General features: G+C 44.9%; 1 protein-coding gene across 1 annotated transcript; it reads left to right on the forward strand.

Moving 5' to 3' along the window:
- The first annotated feature begins 364 nt into the window (after nucleotides 1-364).
- Nucleotides 365-18,173, forward strand: TEKT1 (tektin 1). The gene is made up of 7 exons (XM_057716129.1): nucleotides 365-554; nucleotides 2,444-2,609; nucleotides 5,058-5,186; nucleotides 5,747-5,890; nucleotides 8,016-8,238; nucleotides 16,289-16,485; nucleotides 17,557-18,173. Exons 1-7 carry the CDS (start codon nucleotides 365-367, stop codon nucleotides 17,762-17,764), a joined length of 1,257 nt encoding a protein of 418 aa, XP_057572112.1. The 3' UTR covers nucleotides 17,765-18,173.
- The last annotated feature ends 1,715 nt before the right edge of the window (nucleotides 18,174-19,888 follow it).

Here is a 19,888-nt window from a genome sequence, read left to right on the forward strand (position 1 = left end):
CTTATAAACATGATGTTAAGCAAAAATAAGTCAGATTTAAAAGAGTACATAGGGATTCCATTTATATTAAGTTCAAAAATATCAAAACTAATTTATTTTTAAAAGCTGGAATAGTGGTAACTGTGTGGGGGTGAGAGTGAAGAATAATGGCCAAAAAAGAGGCATGAGGTGCTGGTAATGCTTTTTTTTTGATCTGGGTGCTGCCTCTACAGAGGTTTTCACTTTGTGTACAGATTATGGTTTCTGGACTTATTGGTATGTATGTCAACTTTAATAAAAACTGACATTAAAAAAAGGACAACTTGTTTTCAGTGAACCTAAAAAAAAAAAATTCTGCTTTTGATCAGGACTTTGGAAACCTCAAATGGCCAAACAGCTGCAGCATCCACCCAAGTTCTTGCCCTCAGACTGGCACATTGCTAACAAGAACCAGTACCACAGGGCAGAGGCCCAAAAGTCCCGGTCTGAACGCCTGGTGGCAGAAAGCCAGAGGCTTGTGGATGAAATTGAAAAGGCCACAAGAAAATCTCAAAGCGATGTGAACAAGAAACTAGGTAAGATAACATACTTGGTATATTTGTGAACATGTTTGGATGATACTGTTGAGGTATGACGATACTGTCATTTGCATTTCATGTTCAGGAGTGGCAATGTATTATCTTGAAATATTAGGGAGAAATATGTGGATTCTTCAGGTTCTGTCTTTAAATTCACTGCCCAAAGATAACCCAATCTGATTTTCAGACATCCATCAGCCGTTCTTTCATTGATTTGATACATATCTGTTGAGCGTCTAAGAGCATCTATGGACTAAGAACAGGAAATATCCCAGGGAATGATCAGAGCCTCTGTTTCTAAAGAGCTCCTGGATTAAGAAGGGGAAAGATAGAAAAATTAATAATAAGAATATAACTAGATAGGTGCTGGGGGAAGGGGTACAGAAATGAGGGTGGCGTAGGCACTGGAGAATTGAGAAAGACCTCCTAGAGAGGAACATTTGAGCTGAGTCTTAAAGAGTAATGCTCTCTTGACAATTCCATTCCTATAAATAAGACTTAAAAGGTAGTGCTCTTAAATAAGCAAAACAAGAGTAAACATAAAATGAAACAAACAAAACCTCCCAAATGCCCAAAAGTGATAAACCAGAGGTCACAAACTCAGCAGTCTATCAGAGTTGGGCAAGTAACATAGGGGTTTGCATGGCACCCCTAAGACAATAGGGAGAGGTGGGGACTGAGGGTGCTTGGAGAACATGTGCTTTGTCAATTTCAACCCATTTTTTTCCGAGAAAGAATATGGGCCCAGTGTTGCCAAGTTGCCTGATTTTTTTTTTTTTAAAGAAAATCTGGAAAGCTGGAATTTTACCCACTTTTTAAATGCCAGCAATTGATTTGATGTACTTATAATGCTGGGCAGGATGAACAAACACATCTATAGATAAAACCTGGTCTAAGGGCTGCTAATTTTCAACCTCCAATACTTGTGGTTATGTGGGGGTGGGGGGGCGGGGCAGGGAAAGGGATAAATTGGGAGATTGGGATTAACCTATACATACTACTATATATAAAATAGATAACCAACAACGACCTGCTGTGCAGCACAGGGAACTCTACTCTGTAAGGCCTATATGGGAAAAGAATCTAAAAAAAAGAGTGGATACATGTATGTGTATAACTGATTCACTTTGCTGTACCCCTGAAACTAACGATTGTAAATCAACTATACTCCAATAAAAATTTTTAAGTTATGTAAGAAAATAAATTTATCATAGTATCATGATATGGTTTGGGTGTAAATAACATTTACATACTTACAATAATATAAACAAACATTAAATTATTATTTAACAACATGGTGACGTAACTATATTGGGAAGATTGAAAGATCAGAAGTGTGTTGTGTAAGTCGTATGAGAGCAAACTTTTATCTTTCATCATAGGAAATCAATAGATAATCTTAAAACCAATAATGAATAAATAGCAATGTAAGCAAATGCCAGAAGAAATACTAACAGTGTTTAAAAATTGGTTGCTTCCAGAAAGTGGGAGTGGGTAGGGATGGGTCAGAGAATTGCAATATTTGTAATACTATTTAGCTTTTCAAACAATATACACTTGTGTCTGATAAAATTAAAAGTTATATAAAAATCAGCAGGCTTTGAAGAATTAGAGTTAATGAGTATAGAATGATCTTTGGATTAATTTGCTGTTGAATGTAAGAAGAAATCCTTCTTTCCTTCCTTCCCCCGCTCCCTTCCTTCCCTCCCTCCCTTCCTTCCTTCCTTCTAATAAACACAAAGATGTAAAGATGCCCCAAGTAGCACCACTCCAAGAAGAAAAGAAAGTATTTCGGGTAATTATACAATAGTCTTCAAGTTTCTAATCTAAGAGTTGGCTGCCTTGGGAATAGATTAATCCTGGTGTGACTTCTCTGTGTGCTTCAGAACAGAGACTTGAGGAAATCAGGTTCTGGAAGAAGGAGTTAGATGACAAACTTGAGCAGCTGGTGTACACGACCGAAGATCTACTCATCTATCAGACCAGGTTGGAGAAAGCCCTGGAGAGCTTTAAAGAGCCCTTGCACATCACTGAGAAGTGCCTGGAATACAGGTAGGAGAGAAGGTTCCTCTAATGAATCATCTGTTGTAAGAAATGAAATGCTAGGAGGTAAAAGCTGACTGTGCTAGTTGCAGGGTTAGAATGAGACAAGTGAGCATGTGTTCTTTTAGAGCCTGAAATTATCTCGGCATGCCCGTGGAGCTGGGCAGCAGAAGGAGCACTGGACTTGGTTCATGTCTAAACCCTGCTCTTGACTAACTTAAATATAAGTTAGGACTAGGTTTGGCTGTGGGTAATCAGAAAAGGGCAAAATAACATTGAACTTAAGATAGTTTCTTTCTCTCTCACGTTTAAGGAGTCTGGAGATAGTTCAAGGTTGGCATGGTGTGCCACAGTGTCAGGCTTCCAGGCATTTTCTATCTTGTTGCTCCATGTATACGGCTTTTACTCCCAAGGTTACCTAATGTTTCAGGATGGCAGCTGGAGCTCCAGCCATTATGTCTACATTCCAACAAGTAGGAATACTTAGGGCTTGGTATTCACCATTTCAGCTTGCATCCCATTGACTGGAGCTTAGTCACATGGCCACACCAATAGAAACTGGGAAATGGTGGTATTTATTTTGGGCAGGCAGAGCAGATACAGAGGACAAGTCTGCTCCCATACACAGAGACACACGGAAGCACTTTGTAATCCAGAGAGCACTGTGCAAACATACCTTTTTACTATAACCTCCCTCCTGTAAGTCTTATGAATAGGATGATCCTTTCTGCTCTGGGGTGATTTACAGACCTGATGCCTGGGTGGAACACCCTGCTGCCAGCAGAGCCCCTTCCAATCGAATACATCCTCCATACTGGCTATTGAGCGAAGCCTCCCAAATGCAGATCTTTCCACGTCATTCCCATACTTAAAATCCTTTCATTACAACGCTATGCCCTAATACCTTCAGGATAAAGTTCAAACTTCTGAGTTTTGAAAACAAGGTCCATCATGTTTGGGCCCCCAGTGAGCCCTCCAGTGCCGTATCTCATCCCCAACAGTGAGATGAGCTTAGGGGTGCTGAGCAGCTTGCAGTTTCCCGATCGCACCGTGACTCCGTCCACCCCCTTCCTCCTTCCCGGAAAACCCTGTTAGCTCAGTGAACTTAGCCAGGACCCTCTGTGGCAACCAGGCAGCAATCTCCCAGCCAGATGTAGAGAGTTTGTGAAGCAGAGGGAAGTAGCAGGTGATCAAAGAGGCCAACATCTGGTTGGCTCAAGTCTACACCTAAGGGTGATTAGGAGGTAGAGGATGCAAGTGGATTGAGTACTTGTTACCATGTGCCGTGCTGTCTGCTTTCATATCTCCTTTGTTCCTTGCCACAACCCCAGGAAGTACTAATAGTTGTCCCCATTTCACAGAAGAGGAAAGCAAGGCACAGATAAGTTATACAACATGCCTGAGGTCACACAGCGGGTGAGTGGAGCCTTCCTCCCTAGCACTATCACGCAGGTGGAAGAGAACAACCTATCAGACAGTGACCAAACAATTTTGGGAGTAAGTGGTTAAAAGCATAAGTGATGCCCAGTTCTGTGACACGGGGTAAGTTACATAACCTCTCTGAAACTCAGTTTCCTCACCTGTACTTGAAAGGTTACGTAAGAGTGAATATCCACATGAAAATCTCAGCACAATGCTTGTCTCATAGTAAGTGCTCAGTGGTGGGGGTACTATTAATTTTGGCATTATTATGATTATTACTATTATTATTATAAAACATCTTTTTGGATTCAACCCTTGTCAAAAAACAGGACTGGGGGCTTCCCTGGTGGCGCAGTGGTTGAGAATCCGCCTGCCAGTGCAGGGGACACGGGTTCGAGCCCTGGTCCAGGAAGATCCCACGTGTCGTGGAGCAGCTAAGCCTGTGTGCCACAACTGCTGAGCCTGCGCTCTAGAGCCTGTGAGCCACAACTATTGAGCCCACGTGCTGCAACTACTGAAGCTCACGCGCCTAGAGCCTGTGCTCCACAGCAAGAGAAGCCACAGCAATAAGAAGCCCATGCACTGCAACAAAGAGTATACCCCCCCTCACCACAATTACAGAAAGCCCACGCGCAGCAACAAAGACCCAATGCATAAAAAATAAAAAATAAAATTAATTAATTAAAAAAGAAAACAGGACTAGGATCAAGGAAGGAAACATATGTCTTTAAAAATCTAAAAACACTGTCAAAAGACGGCGTTTCCAATAGATAGGTAAGAAGGGAAAGGCTTCAGAACTGATGGCCACATTGAGGCAAAAAAGTCCAGCTGGCATTTTTCAGACCAAGTGACCAGTCACTGATTAATTTTTCCTCATCACGTTTTGGATATTTTGAAGTCACATAGACACCAGCTAACGTACATCCCCATCACTTCACCTAGGTGGATTGAGTGCAGTTGTCCAGACAGTTTTAAAAGTCAGCAAATTTGCCTCGCTCTGTACGTGGGATGACCGTCCACCTTTCTCTCGGTCAGGGAGAAGCGAGTCGGCATTGACTTGGTCCATGATGAGGTGGAGCAGGAGCTGACCAAGGAGGCTGAGATCATCCGGGGGGTGATGGCCCTGCTGACCCGTACCCTGGAGGAGACGTCCGAGCAGATCAGGTCCGGCTGTGTGGGGCCCGCCCTCACATCTCTCTACTGGGAGTATCTAGAAAAGGCAGTCCCCGCCAAAGCCCTGCTCTGTGGCACAGAAAGAATGGGGTTTAATATCCTACAAGCACTTTCCACGCCCCAAGGTGGCCTGAGAACACTCAGAATGAGACCTGGACAACCTCTCATGCATGACAGTCGCCCTCTGGTGGTGGGTTGGCTGGATATCATCCCTGATTATAAACTGTAGGACCCTGGAGCCATTTCCTGCCAGGGCTGACCTCTCACAAACAGGATACCACAGTGATGACATCAGAAAATGTCATAGTTGGAGGAAAAATCTTGAAGTCCAGGCTTGGATACATTAATTTGTCATCAAGTATCTAATAGAGTGTGTGTGTGTGTGTGTGTGTGTGTGTGTGTGTGTGTTGAGATGGGAAGATGGGAAGATGGGAGGAAGTGTTGCCATATTGCACTAGACTAGCTTCCTTTTCCAGGGTCTCCCAAGAACCTGGTGTAGGTGCCACCTGGGCATTCCAGAGGGAGAAACCCAGTTTACCTTCTCCCTTCAGGCTGAACCGCTCTGCCAAGTACAATCTTGAAAAGGACTTGAGGGACAAGTTTACAGCCCTGACCATTGATGATATCTGCTTCTCACTCAACAACAACTCGCCAAACATCAAATATTCTGAGAACGTCGTGAGGGTTGAACCAAAGTGAGTGGGTCCCTGCCGGTTTGGCCATGCTGGCCTCCTCCCTGCTGTGTGATGTCCCAGTGCGTCTTGGAGAGGCAGGCAGGACCTAGCACATCATCCTGACTGCAGACTGAGAGCTGGGGAGAGGCAGGCTTGGGGCAAAGGCAGGCACTGAGCAGTGACTACCCTGACATAGGACCCAGAGGCACCTCGGTACTCCAGGTTGGCCCCACTTTAGGGAAGTCTGATATTTTAAAAAAAAATTATTTTTTATTTTTGTCCACGCTGTGCAGCATGTGGGATCTTAGTTCCCCAACCAGAGTTTGAACACGTACCCCCTGCAGTGGAAGCACAGAGTCTTAACCACTGGACTGCTAGGGAAGTCCCTGATATAAAATCTTTCAACCTTTCAAATTTATTCATTGACCTATTTGCATTTTTAACAAGTAAAAGAATTTTAAAATGTATAAAGGGCAAGTTAATGATTTCCCAATATCTACTTCTTTCCATTATTACACCCCCTGAGATAACCAGTGTTATCTGTGTGTTCATACAATCATATGCATATGCTTACCTACACAAATAAATTTTTTCTTTACAAAGATGGGATGATACCATGTATCTTTTCTGTAACATCTAACTTACATTTTTCAAGTAACATTACATCACAGACCTAATTCATTCTAATTTTTAAAATGTTCTTTTTGAAGTAAAATATACATATAGAAAACTGCACAGGAAGTCCCTGGCGGTCCAGTGGTTAGGTATCTGTGCTTTCACTGCCAAGGCCGGATTCAATCCCTGGTTGGGGAACTAAGATCTCACAAGCCATGTGGCATGGCAAAAAAAAAAAGAAAGAAGGAAAAGAAAACTGCACAAATAATAGTAAACAGTTTCATGAATTTTTGTTTTAGTTATCTTTTGCTGTATAACAAGTTACCCCCAAACTTAGCAGCTTAAAAACAATAAACATGTTATTTCCCAGCTTCTGTGGGTCCAGAAACCAGGCAACGCTCAGCTGGGCGCCTCTGGCTCACATCTCATGAGGTTGTAGTCAAGCTGTCTGCTGGGGCTGCGGTGTCATCTGAAGGCTCAACTGTCGGGGTTGGGGATTCTGAGCTGACTCATGTGGTCATGACAGGCCTTGCCAACTGAGCCGCTCCACGGGGCTTTCCCAGGATGTAGCAGCTGGCTTCTCCCATAGTGAGTGATCCAAAAGGAAGCAATAGAGAGAGTACACCCGAGAGAGATACCACAATCTTCTCTCAACCTAGTCCCAGAAATGACCTCTCATCACGTCTATTCGCGAGAGATGAGTCAATGAGTTTATCACACAACTCAAGGGTAAGGGACTATACAAAGATGTGAACACCAGGAGACACTGGGGTCATTGGGGACCATCTCAGAAGCTTCCTCTAGTCACACCGCAAACAATCTCCGTGTAACCACCGACCAGGCCAAGAAATACAACACCAAAACCTCTACCCTACCCGCTCTTGATCAATACCCCCTCTCTTCTCCCCAAAGAGAACCACATTCCCGATTTCTAATAGGTTTGTTCTGCCCGCTTTTGCATTTATTAAGTAGCATCATATACTATATATTTTGTGTGTCTGTTTCCTTCCAATCAACATTCTTTTGAGATTCCTCAGTGTTATATAAGGCAGTTCCTTGTCAAACTAGCAATTTATGCATTTATTTCTAGCATTTCAGTGTGGACTCGTGTTCTCCTGTTTTATTCACTGTGTTACAATCTGTTACTATTATAATTTATTTTGATACTTAAGTTGTCCCTACCTGTGTGATCTTAACCAAGTTACTCCAGCGTCCTGAGCCTCAGTTTTCCTCATCTGTCAAATGGGGCTATGAAAGTTAGCCCACTAGGCCAACGTGAGGATTAAATGAGACGATGTCTGTAAAGTGCCAGCCCAGTGCCTGACACAGAGAAAGCAGGTTTCCCCAAAGTGATAGCTATTGCCACTGACAGACCACCATTCGTTCTGCCTAGAGATGGGGAAATGTTCTAGGTGCTTCTGATGGTGGAGGGAGGCTTAGCTTCCCATGGGTTTCCAGTAGCTTGTCCTCCCTGCACACCCCTATGCCCAGCCCAGGTATGCTGTGAATGAATGTGTGGGTCCTGTTTCAGCTCCGTGAGTCTGGAGGACTGGCTGGACTTCTCCAACACCAACGTGGAGAAGGCCGACAGGCAGAGGAACAACTCTCTGACACTGAAGGCCCTGGTGGACCGGATCTTGTCCCAGACGGCCAACGACCTGCGCAAGCAATGCGATGTGGTGGACACTGCGTTCAAGAATGGGCTGAAGGAGACCAAGGACGCCAGGGACAAGCTGGCTGTTCATCTGGCCAAGGTGAGCTCCCTGGAGAGATGACGGACGAACATCTTCAGATGGTCTCACCCTGGAAACCTAGAATGGCCTTTGGGGCTTGTGATCCTGGGTACTAAGGAGTAGAGCTCACTCACCTCTCTCCATCTTAGCAGTAGGCTTTGGGCTTTGGGGGACTGAAGCGGGCCTTGGCCCGACTCTGGGTCTCCTTGGTCATTCATTGCTGCAAAGAACAGGCTGTCTCCCCTCTCTGGGCCTTAGTTCCTCCTTCTTTGGAGCATAGAGATGCACTCTATGCTCTTAGACATTCTTTATTTTTTTAATACTTATTATTTTTTTAATTAATTTATTTTGGCTGTGCCAGGTCTTAGTTGCAGTACATGGGATCTTTGTTGCGGCACATGGGATCTTTTAGTCACAGCACGTGGACTCTTAGTTGCAGCATTCATGCGGGATCTATTTCCCTGGCCGGGGATCAAACCCAGGCCCCCTGCACTGGGAGCACGGAGTCTTACCCACTGGACCAGCAGGGAAGTCCCTTATATGTTCTTCATGACTCTGAAGTTCCGTGAGTTGCATGCAATCAATTTCTCCAAACGCAGCTGCAACTTTGGGATTCTGGCTGGCTGTCTGGTTATCCAGACATTTGCTGGCAAATTGGCTCCCATGGGAGGAAAAAAGACCCTGATTTGTAGAATTTGCAGATTTCTGTGGTGTAACTTCTTCCGCCATGGTCAGTTTCAAGTTATCCATTTAATGCAGGTCTGGCGGAATTCCTGAATATTTAATGATCAGAGCCCAATAAGCCGGCTCTAGCCCACGTCCCTCCAGCAAGGACCGCTGGCTCCTGAGCATATGGGACCTCCCATAGTCAAGTTCAGGGACACTGGGTAGAGTCCAGTGGAACGGCGGCTGAATTTGGACTGAGGATCTGTGGGCGCACATTCCCGTCATGTTACAGACCAGCTGAGTTACTTAAGCAGACACCTCAAGCTCTTAAGCAGATACCTCGTGCCTCACCTGTAACCTTGGGACAGTTGCAGCTACCTGATATGGCCACTGCTGGCCCACTCCTTGCATTTCACTGATGGTGAAGCAGCCGTGGAGAGCGGAAGGGACCCCAGGTGGCAGGTGTGTCGCTGGCAGCCTGAGACTAGAGCCCAGGCCTGCTCAAGTCCCAAAGCCTTGTTCTTCTGCTGCATTCCTGCCTTGCCTTCCATGAACTCAGAGTCTAACTGTAAGAAAAGACTTATCTCTGTGATGAGCAGGGCAACCAGAACATCATCAAAGGTTATACTGCAATATTCTGCAGAAAGACAGGTAGAAGAGCTTCGTGGGTAAGTGTTTAGACCGCAGAGCCAGATAGCCTGGGTTCAGACTGGGGCTTCCACACTTGCTGTGTGATCTTGGGGAGGCTACTTAATGTTTTGTGTTCTTTTATGAGATGGTCAGTCAAGTGCAGCCATAAGGAGACAGGGGGCTCAGGAAAAAACAAAGTTTATTATATTCACAGGTCCTAGAGACAGGCGGCAGGGCTCCCCACACAGGACCACATGGGGAACACAGTAAGTGGTCAGGATACAGATGACCTGGGGGTCTCCTCAGGATGCACAAGGCAGGGCAGGGGGAGCAGGTTAGGATCAGCTGGCGTGAATACCCTCTGTGTGCTCTGGGCTATGGAGTGGTCCCTGGCTGCCTGGCACCCGGCCCTGGGATGGCTCAGGCAGAGGAAGATGGCCTCCTGGGCTGAAAGGGCAGAGAGAGGAGGGAGGGCTCTGGGCTTGCAGATCCAAAGTCTGCTCAGGCTGAGTCCTTTGCCATATCTAAGAATCAGCAAGACCAGGGCGAGGCAGTCTCTCCCAGCCAGAGAGGATTTTTATGATGTCAGGCCATCAGAATGTATAGAAAACTGAAAACATTTATAATACACTTAAGCTCCCTGTTCCTTGGTTTCCTCATTGATAAAATAGAGACCACAACAGTGCTCACCTCCCAGAGTTGGTAAGGGTAAAATCAGACAATCCAAATAGAATATTTAGAAGAGTGCCTGGCGGGAATTCCCGGGCAGTCCAATGGTTAGGAGTCTGTGCTTTCACTGCTGAGGGCACGGTCCCTGTTCAGGGAACTAAGATCCCACAAGCTGCGTGGTGTGGCCAAAAAATAAATAAAGCAGTGCCTGGCACATACCAATTTTATACACACACACATATATGCATACATTTATATAATTTACATATATAATCAATATAATAGCTAATCAGTAAAAATTGGCTGCTGCTAATAATAGAAACAACAATAACAGTAATAATGATAAACGTAGCCAAAGACTAGTCAAGAGGCATCCTGGTGGAGTAAGAGCTTAGTCCAGGCCTTGAAAGATGGATCTGAGACAGGAAGGCAGAGGCGAGGAGGGACCACTGAAAGAGAAGAGGCAAGAAGCTGGTGTTTGCAGGGGCCTGTGAGAAGCCCCGTCCTGCCGGAGGAGATCCCCGCAGGAGCTGGGAGCTGTGTGGCGGAGGCCTTGAAAGCAACATCTGAAATGAGCATCTAGGGACTTTGCTGATGGTCCAGTGGGTAAGACTCCATGTTCCCAATGCAGGGGGCCCAGGTTTGATCCCTGTCCAGGGAACTAAGATCCCACGTGCGTGCTGCAACCAAGACCCGGTGCAGCCATAAATAAATAAATGTTTTTTAAAAATAAAATAAAATGAGCATCCAAAATGAGCTGGACAGGCTGCAGTGATGGACTAAAACAACTCAGGTGAGATTCCCTGCCCGGACCTGGAGGTACTGATCTAGGCTCTATGAGAAAAGGCTCCACCTGGGTATCACCTGGCCAGAAGCCTCCGTGGTCTAGAAGAGACTCGGCACACTGAGGAGACGGCCTCTGAATTAAGGGTAGGGTAGCCCCCATTTTGATTTCAATGCCACAGTTGTTTCCTTATTGAACGAAATGTATTTTAACCTCAGCAAGACTTAGGGTTTAGTACAGGAATGTTTAAGATAATCTAACCCAGGGTTTCAGTTACCTTAATGAGTTAGCACACTTTCTCTATGAAAGGTCAGATAGTAAATATTTTTGATTTTGTGAGCCAAGAGGCAAAATCAAGGATATTATATACATTTTAATATAATAAGAAATTTCTACAAATTTAATTGACAAAATTAAAAATATGATAATAATGATAATAATAATAATAATAATAATAATAATAATAATGGAGTACAGCTTTTACAGGTCTACTGATGAGAAGGGGATTCTTTGGGGAGGAAAACAATTTGCTTTGTTGGGGTTCAAAGTTAGTATTCTCTACCTAAACCTATTGCAAATGTTCGTCTATTAATGCTGACCTGTAATGAGATTTCATTTATTTCATCTTTGAAAACATCTATTCATTCAGATAGGTACTGTCAAGTACAGATAGCCATCTATGAGCATGTGATTTTAAATACGCTCATTGCTTGGAAGGCATTTCTAGAATCCTGTTAGATTGTTCTCCTGGTATTTGCCTTTCAGTACATCGTTATATTTCAGATTAATCACTCCCAGTCGAAGGGTAGTTAGAAGCTCTTAATTGCATAGTTAAGTGGATTTTGAAGTATGGACATTTCCTCTGCACTTACTCTGAGGTCCAAAAAAAACACTTCTGGAACTTGGAAAAATATTTCTTGCACAAACGTGTGTGGGAATGGAGATCTGGCTTCATGTTTTAGCTTTGGGCAGCACAGGAAGCAAAGAAAGCAGCCCGATATTACTTCTGACGCAAATCATGTCACTTTGCTGAAACGACTTTACCACAGTCAGTGTAAGAAAGGGCTGTCTTGCCTGGTGATTTTTAGCTTATTTGGGGTTGATTCATTAAGAAATATTTTTAAGTGTGCAGCAAAAATGAATTTCCAAAGCCACTCCGTGTTTGCTAACAGCTGGTTGAGAGAGGTTGTTCTTGTTCAGAAAAATTTTAATCTTGGCCCTGAGCTAAAATAAATCACGAGAACATTTCACCACTGCTAAATCAGTATTGCTGAGTAGTAGGGCAGGTCAGGATAACCAGCTTCCATTTCTGATGAAAATTCGCAGAGCTGACGACGGTCAAGTCCATGGAAGCTAATGAAGTTCACCATTGACATTACTGGTTCAATAACACATGATAGATCCAAATATTTTCTGCAAAGCACTTTCTGATGAGTAACAGAGTGAATAACCAACCACGGGCTTTAAATAGCTTACATTTCCATAAGCTCTGCAAATATGTTTGACTAAGCCTTTTTTTTTTTTTTTTTTTAATTTATTGGCTGCATTGGGTCTTTGTTGCTGCATGTGGGCTTTCTCTAGGTGTGGTGAGCAGGGGCTACTCTTTGTTGTGGTGCATGGTCTTCTCATCGCAGTGGCCTCTCTTGTTGAGGAGCATGGACTCTAGGCACTCAGGGTTTAGTAGTTGTGGCTTACAGGCTCAGTAGTTGTGGCACACGGGCTTAGTTGCTCCACGGCATGTGGTATCTTCCTGAGGCTGGGATCGAACCCATACCCCCCGCATTGGCAGGCAGATTCTTAACCACTGCACCATCACGGAAGCCCCTCAACTAAGCTTTTTTGTGCTCAACACATATCCATACCATCATCAGTGCTAACACTTCTTAGCAGATTCCACATCAGGTTGTACTGAATTCCTGCGTCCTCAGCTTTTTGCAAATATCCTCACCTATAGTTATTTCATGCAACCATTCATAGAGGCTCATTCTTTAGTCACGTCAAACTCAGCGTTGACTCCTTGAATAAACAACCTTGAACAGTATCAGAACCCCTGCCAACCCACGCAGAGCACATGAAAACCATCCAAAATCGTGTGCTTTGTGTGCTTTTAACTGACTACTGATGTTGCTCCTCGTGTCCTTAAGTCTTCCACCAGCTATCCTTGCAGAAAGATGAGTGGTCTTAAAATAATGTATATTCTCTGGACACCCTTCCTCAGCTGCTGCAATCAAATGTGATTTAATTAGCTAGCCATCAAGTAAATGGCCTTCTTTGCTTGGCTGACACATGAGCCCCTTGGAACCTTATTTTGATTCCAGCCTCATTTTCATTTTTGTGAAGGAATTCTGCAGTGATGAGATATTGTTTTAAATTTCTAACTTTCCGATCGTTGCTCTCCTGCAAGTTGGGAATATTGCGATGAGTGCTTAGTCTGGTCCTGTCGACGTGTACTGTATTCTTCTTTCAGCACAGCTATAGTGTCCTTGCATAATAAATGCAATGCTTTGCTCTCTGATAGATGAACAAAACCTACACTTCACCATGCCCTACAAGTGCAACACACGAAGCCCACGTTTCTTGTCTTAACATGATGGGCATGCACTGGTAATAAAAAAGTAAAATAAGATGCCACTGTATGATCGTACACATAGCACTCAGAAAGCTCTCAAGTTATTACCATGTCATTGGGATTTGTAGTGGTCTGGTCAGCAGAGCACAGCAACGAGAGCATAACATACACTGTTGCCGCTTCTTAACTCTGCTGCTGTAGTTCAAAAGCAGCCGTATATAAACGAATGAGCATGGCTATCTTCCAATAAAACTTTATTGATAGACACTAAAATGTGAATTTTATATACTTTCACAAGACAACTATGATTCTTTTTTGATTTTTTTTCCAAACATTTAAAAATATAAAGACCTTTCTTTTAAGAGAATGAAAACACAAGCCACAGACTGGGGGAAAATATTTTATAAAGGACCGTTATCCAAAATTTACAAAGAACTCTTAAAACTCAACAATAAGAAAACAGCCCACTTAAAAATGGGCAAAAGATCCAGACACCTCACCAAAGAAGATATACAGATGGCAATTATGCATATGAAAAGATGCTGAGGGCATTCCCTGGCAGTCCAGTGGTTAGGACTTCTCACTCTCACTACCGAGAGCCCAGGTTCGATCCCTGGTCAAGGAACCAAGAAGCATGGTGTAGCCAAAAAATTAAATTAAATTAAAAATAAAAATAAGTAAAAATTAAAGTAGTATATCTGTGAACTGAACTTGAGAAAAGCTTAAGAAACATTAAGAGAAGGCTTAAGAAAACCAGATGTAGTGTGTGGGCCTCATTCAGATTCTAATTTAAACATACCAACTCTTACCAAAAAAAAAAAAAAAAAGGGACACTGAGGGAAATTTGAACACTAGATTTTAGGTAATAATAAAGAATCTTTCTTTTGTTTGTGTGTGATAAAAAAAAAAATTGTAGTTATGTGAAAAGAAAAAAATAGCCTTTATAACTTAGAAACAGATATTTAAGTATTTAAGACTGAAATGGTATAACATCTGGGATTTCCTTTAAATAATTAAGCTAATAGCAGGGGTGCAGAGAGGGCATTATAGATTAAAAAAGATTGGCCATGTATTGGTCATTGCTTAAACTGATGATGGGTCCAGGAGGTTCATTATACCATCTACAAGGGTGAGTCAAAAATTATCCACACTCTGGCTGTAGAATTTATAGAAGCTTTAATATAACTGGAGTGAGGAAAATTTTTGACTCACCCTCATACTTTCATGTATGTTTGAAAATTCCCATGATGCAAAGTTTAAAAGAAAAAAAACTTAAGGAAGGAATAAAATTTTAAACTAGTGAAATACTAACCTAAAAACCCAAGTAACTTCGAAGGAATCTTTTCTTTGCACAAAGCCACCATCAAAAAAATCAACAAAACTCAGATTAAACTGCTCGCTCGCTGTTTCTTCAGGCTTCTAGGAGGCAGAACTGGTACTGAAACGGAGCAGGACCCTATGGTCCTTGCCCCACCCCGACCCATGTCCTCAGCCTGCCTTTTCTCTGTGGGTAACTTCAGCCAAACAATAAGTTTAATCAGAGATGTGAGAAAATGCAGAAACAAAGGAAAACAAAGGAGACCAAATGAAAATAGTCATTAAGCAATAGTCAAGGACCTTGAGTTCCTCCTCAAGGGCTCTAGGTAATATTCTGAGCCATATCCTGGGAGCTGTCTTATAGATACTGAAACCCCCACTAGGTGGAAGAAGATAACTACATGTTGACCAGACTGTAGCCATGACATAAGCTGCCACAACTCTGAGCACTGGTCCCAAGGAAATGGGAACAAACCAACACTGGAACTGAAGATTAAATGGTACTTAAAACAATCAAGATGACACTGGTCAGGGACTTCCCTGGTGGCGCAGTGGTTAAGAACCCTCCTGTCAATGCAGGGGGCACGGGTTCAATCCCTGGTCCAGGAAGATCCCACGTGCCGTGGAGCAACGAAGCCCGCGAGCCATGACTACGGAAGCCCACGCGCCTAGAGCCCATGCTCCGCAACAAGAGAAGCCACCGCAATGAGAAGCCCGCGCACCCCAGTGACGTAGCCCCCTGCTCGCCACAACGACAGAAAGCCTTCGCGCGGCAGTGAGGACCCAATGCAGCCAAAACATTTTAAAAAAGATGACGCTGGTTAGACCACCGATGACCAATATCAAGAAGATGACTGTCAGCGATGACTGTGCACATAGAGCCCGCCCCAGTCTATAAAAGCTCTTCCCCCTGATTGTCAGGTAGGGTGGGGGGTGGGAGTCAGCTTCTGGACAGGCGTCCACCCTCCCCCCCAGTTGCTGGCATCCAAAATAAAGCAAACTTTCTTTTCCACCAACCTTGCCTCTTTAATGGCATTTGAGCGTCAAAAAGTTGGACTCCACCTTCGGTTACAGTACTAGTGGGTGGATTGGTAAGGAAATAGGCAGTTTTCCACTCATGATACAAGGCACTTTGTACCAAGGTAAATGGGCAGCCTCCAGCCTTTGTTGAGGGCCTCCTCCGGGGAATCCACATATTTGGGGAGAAGATGAGGCAACAGTGGCCACTCGTGTCCATTCCACCTGTGAGGTTCTAAGGTAGGGTGAGTCACCTTGCCCACCAGCAGTCACTGCTATAGGGAAGAGAGATCAGGCCCTTTCTGGGGCCCTGCTTGGGTAGATACGTGAGGTCCCCTCTTCTTAACCTAATAAGAGCGTCTGCTGCTGAGTTTTGAGGAACACACCCTGGCCTCACCTGCTCTAATCCTTTTTGTGAGGTCATGGAAGAGATTGCCTCCCAGGAGAAGAATATCACCATTCTCGAAAAAGCCATCCTTGACCAAGAAGGACCAGCCAAGGTGGCTCACACACGCCTGGAGACCAGGACACACCGGCCTAACGTTGAGCTGTGCTGCGACGTTGCGCAGTACAGGCTGATCAAGGAGCTCGACGAGATCACCCACAACGTTGCGAGGTAGGCACAGGGCTACTGGGGCTCCATTTTTTTTTTTTAAATATTTATTTATTTTCCTTATTTTTTTGGCTGCATTGGGTCTTAGTTGCAGCACATGCGGTCTCTTTGTTTCGGTGCCCGGGCTTCTGTCTAGTTGTGGCGTGCGGGTTTTCTCTCTCTAGTTGTGACACACAGGCTCCAGGGCGTGTGGGCTCTGTAGTTGCGGCACGTGGGCTCTCTAGTTGAGGTATGCAAGCTCAGTAGTTATGGCTTGCGGCTTATTTGCCCTATGGCACGTCGGATCTTATTTCTCCAACCAGGGATCAAACCCGGGTCCCCTACATCTGAAGGTGGATTTTTTTTTTTTTCTTTTTCTTTCGCTCTGTATTGGACTATAATAGCTTTACACTGTTGTGCCAGTTTCCGCTGTATAACAAAGTGAATCAGCTGTATGTATACATATATCCCCATATCTCCTCCCTCTTTAGCCTCCCTCCCTATCCCACCCCTCTAGGTCACCACCCGTCATCGAGTTGACCTCCCTGTGTTATGCAGCAGCTTCCCACTAGCTATCTATTTTACAGTTGGTAGTGTATACATGTCAATGCTACTCTTCACTTTGTCCCAGCGAAGGTGGATTCTTTACCACTGGACCACCAGGGAAGTCCCCGGGGCTCCACTTAGACCTGGATTGTGAGCAGGGCTCAGGCAATGTCATCGTGGGTGAAGCCAGCTGGGCATAAGGACCTTTTTGCATCTTTCATGTTTGAGGGGCTCCTTTCTAGAGAGCCGTCTCTCCTAACTCCCGCCAATTACTGCTATTCAGGGAACAGCTCCCAATGTTGGCATTTTTCTAAAGTCCAAATCCAGATGTTTAGGTAAAATCTGCCATTTTAAATGTTGGCAGTTCCTGGGTGTGTCTGCCTTGTGAGTCTGGCCCACAGCCACCGATTTGAAATCTCTGTCTTGAGGAGGAGAAAGAAAGAAGGCACATCAATTTGGATCCTGCACTGAATATAGGAACACATTTTTTCCCCCTGAAATAGTGACGTAGAGCCATAAATTACTCTGACGCTCTTCCTCCTCTCCTAGGTTAAAGGAAACATTAGCCCAAGCTCAAGCAGAGCTGAAAGGCCTGAACTGCAGGCAGCTGGCCCTGCAGGAGGAGATCCAGGTCAAAGAGAATACCATCTACATCGATGAAGTGCTATGTATGCATGTGAGGAAGTCCATCCCTCCGCGGGATGGGGATGACCACGGGGAGTGGGCCGGGGGCCTCCGGCCAGGCGCCGTCTGCTGAAAGTAGGATGCTCCTTAAGCCATTCTCATTAAAACCGTGTCACAAAACAGTAGCACAGAACTCTCATTTCAGGTCGGCAGAACTTCCAGCCAGCCCACCAAAAACTCTTGGCTGGGGCTCCAAGCCTGCTCAGGGCCTGAGATTTGGGTGCAAAGCTCTATTCCGCTGCTGCTGTCGTGGTTATTTAAGGGTGAAGTTCCATGAATTAGCACAGGCCATTCTTATAACATCACAGGACTTCAGGCCTGGGGGAGGGGACCGAGACGTCTTAGTTCAGACTGATTTCAATTCAGAAGTTGGGCTGGATCCCCTGCTCAGACCACGCCCATCTTACTCACGAGAGGGCAAGCCAACACGTCTCCTGGCCCTCAAGATCCATTTTCCCTAGAAAACAATGTGGCAATTGCTGGCTTAGAGCCCTGGTGGGTCCAGGAGAGGCATTTTCAGGTCATACTTAGAACTTAGGTGACCAAGGAGTAGCCCTGGGTTAGGAGACCCCGTAAGACTTCCCGACACCTGTGGGCATCTCTCTGGGCCTCTTTCTCCTGGGTGAAATTGGGACCTGGGACCCTCTAGTGGAATGCTTGCACCTGAGCAAACATCTCCCCGAACAACAGAATACAAAGAAACTATAAGGGACTAAAAATAACTGTACGCAGGAAAAGTCCATAAACCAACTGCCATTTCTGAAGTGCCAGCAAGAAGAATAAGGTACTGAGCGTGATCGCTGCACAGGGCACCGCCAAGGGGGGTGAGCAGATCACCTAAGCCACCCCTCTGGCCCCACCCCTGGACCCGCCCCTGTTGTTACCCATCACCAAGAGGTTATGGTATGGGTTTCTTGGATCTGATGTGCAATGTGAATAAATGCTTGCAGCTCTTAGCCCTTTTGTGATCAATGAAGCACTTTTCTTTTTTTGGGGGTGGGGTACACAAAGTTCAGTCCTCTGTTTTTATACACATATCCCCGTATTCCCTCCCTCCCTCGACTCCCCCCCACCCTCCCTCGAGTCCCCCCCACCCTCCCCGTCCCACTCCTCTAAGGCATCTTCCATCCTCGAGTTGAACTCCCTTTGTCATACAACAACTTCCCACTGGCTATCTGTTTTACAGTTGGTAGTATATATATGTCTGTGCTACTCTCTCGCTTCGTCTCAGTTTCCCCTTCACCCCCCGCCCCCCCCAAACCTCGAGTTCTCCAGTCCATTCCCTGCATCTGCGTCCTTTTTCTTGTCACTGAGTTCATCAGTACCATTTTTAGATTCCGTATATGTGAGTTAGCATACAATATTTGTCTTTCTCTTCATGACTTACTTCACTCTGTATGACAGACTCTAAGTCTATCCACCTCATTACATATAGAATGAAGCACTTTTCTATTAATATTTTTCTTTGTGTGTAAAGGAGAAACCGTAACTCTGTAGCTGGATATATAACCCTTTTCTTCTAAAGAGGAGTCGGGCAGTGCTCCTATATTTTTCATTTTTTTGTCAAAGCACGAAGTAAATACTTTAGAACTGTTAAACATACAAAGTGAAGTTTAAAAAAAACAAAAAACGTGCCCTCTTGGGGAGTGAGCAGAGGCACCTGTTACTTGTTTTCTCCCCCTCGTGCTGCAGCATGCATCCCAGGAAAGCCTGAATACCTTGTCTGGCTTCTTATTGATTTCTATAGATTAAAGAGTCCAAAAACCTGTGTCAGTAAGAAAATGAAGAGGAAGGTAGGGCCCAAGGGCCCTCCAGGTCTTAGGAAGTTAGGGGTTGAGGAGCGAGTGAGCCAGGTTGCTGTTTTCTGGGGTCATGGTGTTACTGACTCGGGTCCTTGGACTCTTTAATCAATAGAAATCGATAAAAGGCCAGACGAGAAATTCAGGCAAGGCTTTACTGGGCCTCCCGCTGCAGCACGAGGGAGTGAAAATTAGTCACAGGTGCCCTTGTTGAGGAGGGGCGAGCTGGTTCCTCAGAGGGCACTCGGCAGGTGTTCAGATCCCAGGGCCTTGGTCTCAGGATTGCCAGCCTGGGAGAGAGGAAGGCGACACGTTCCTGGGCCCCGGAGGTAAGCTCTTCCAGCAGGCCGTCCTGTCGCACCTCTGCGCGTGAAAAGGATTTCTGGCTTTTGTTTTCT

Source organism: Hippopotamus amphibius, chromosome 17 (genome assembly GCF_030028045.1).
Source record: "Hippopotamus amphibius kiboko isolate mHipAmp2 chromosome 17, mHipAmp2.hap2, whole genome shotgun sequence".
NCBI lineage: Eukaryota > Metazoa > Chordata > Mammalia > Artiodactyla > Hippopotamidae > Hippopotamus > Hippopotamus amphibius.

Coding starts and splice junctions, on each gene's coding strand:
- TEKT1 (XM_057716129.1), top strand. CDS start 365: ATGGCCAAACAGCTGCAGCATCCACCCAAGTTCTTGCCCTCAGACTGG. Junction 5,891..8,015: donor GTCGTGAGGGTTGAACCAAA/GTGAGTGGGTCC, acceptor GTCCTGTTTCAG/CTCCGTGAGTCTGGAGGACT. Junction 16,486..17,556: donor ATCACCCACAACGTTGCGAG/GTAGGCACAGGG, acceptor CTCCTCTCCTAG/GTTAAAGGAAACATTAGCCC.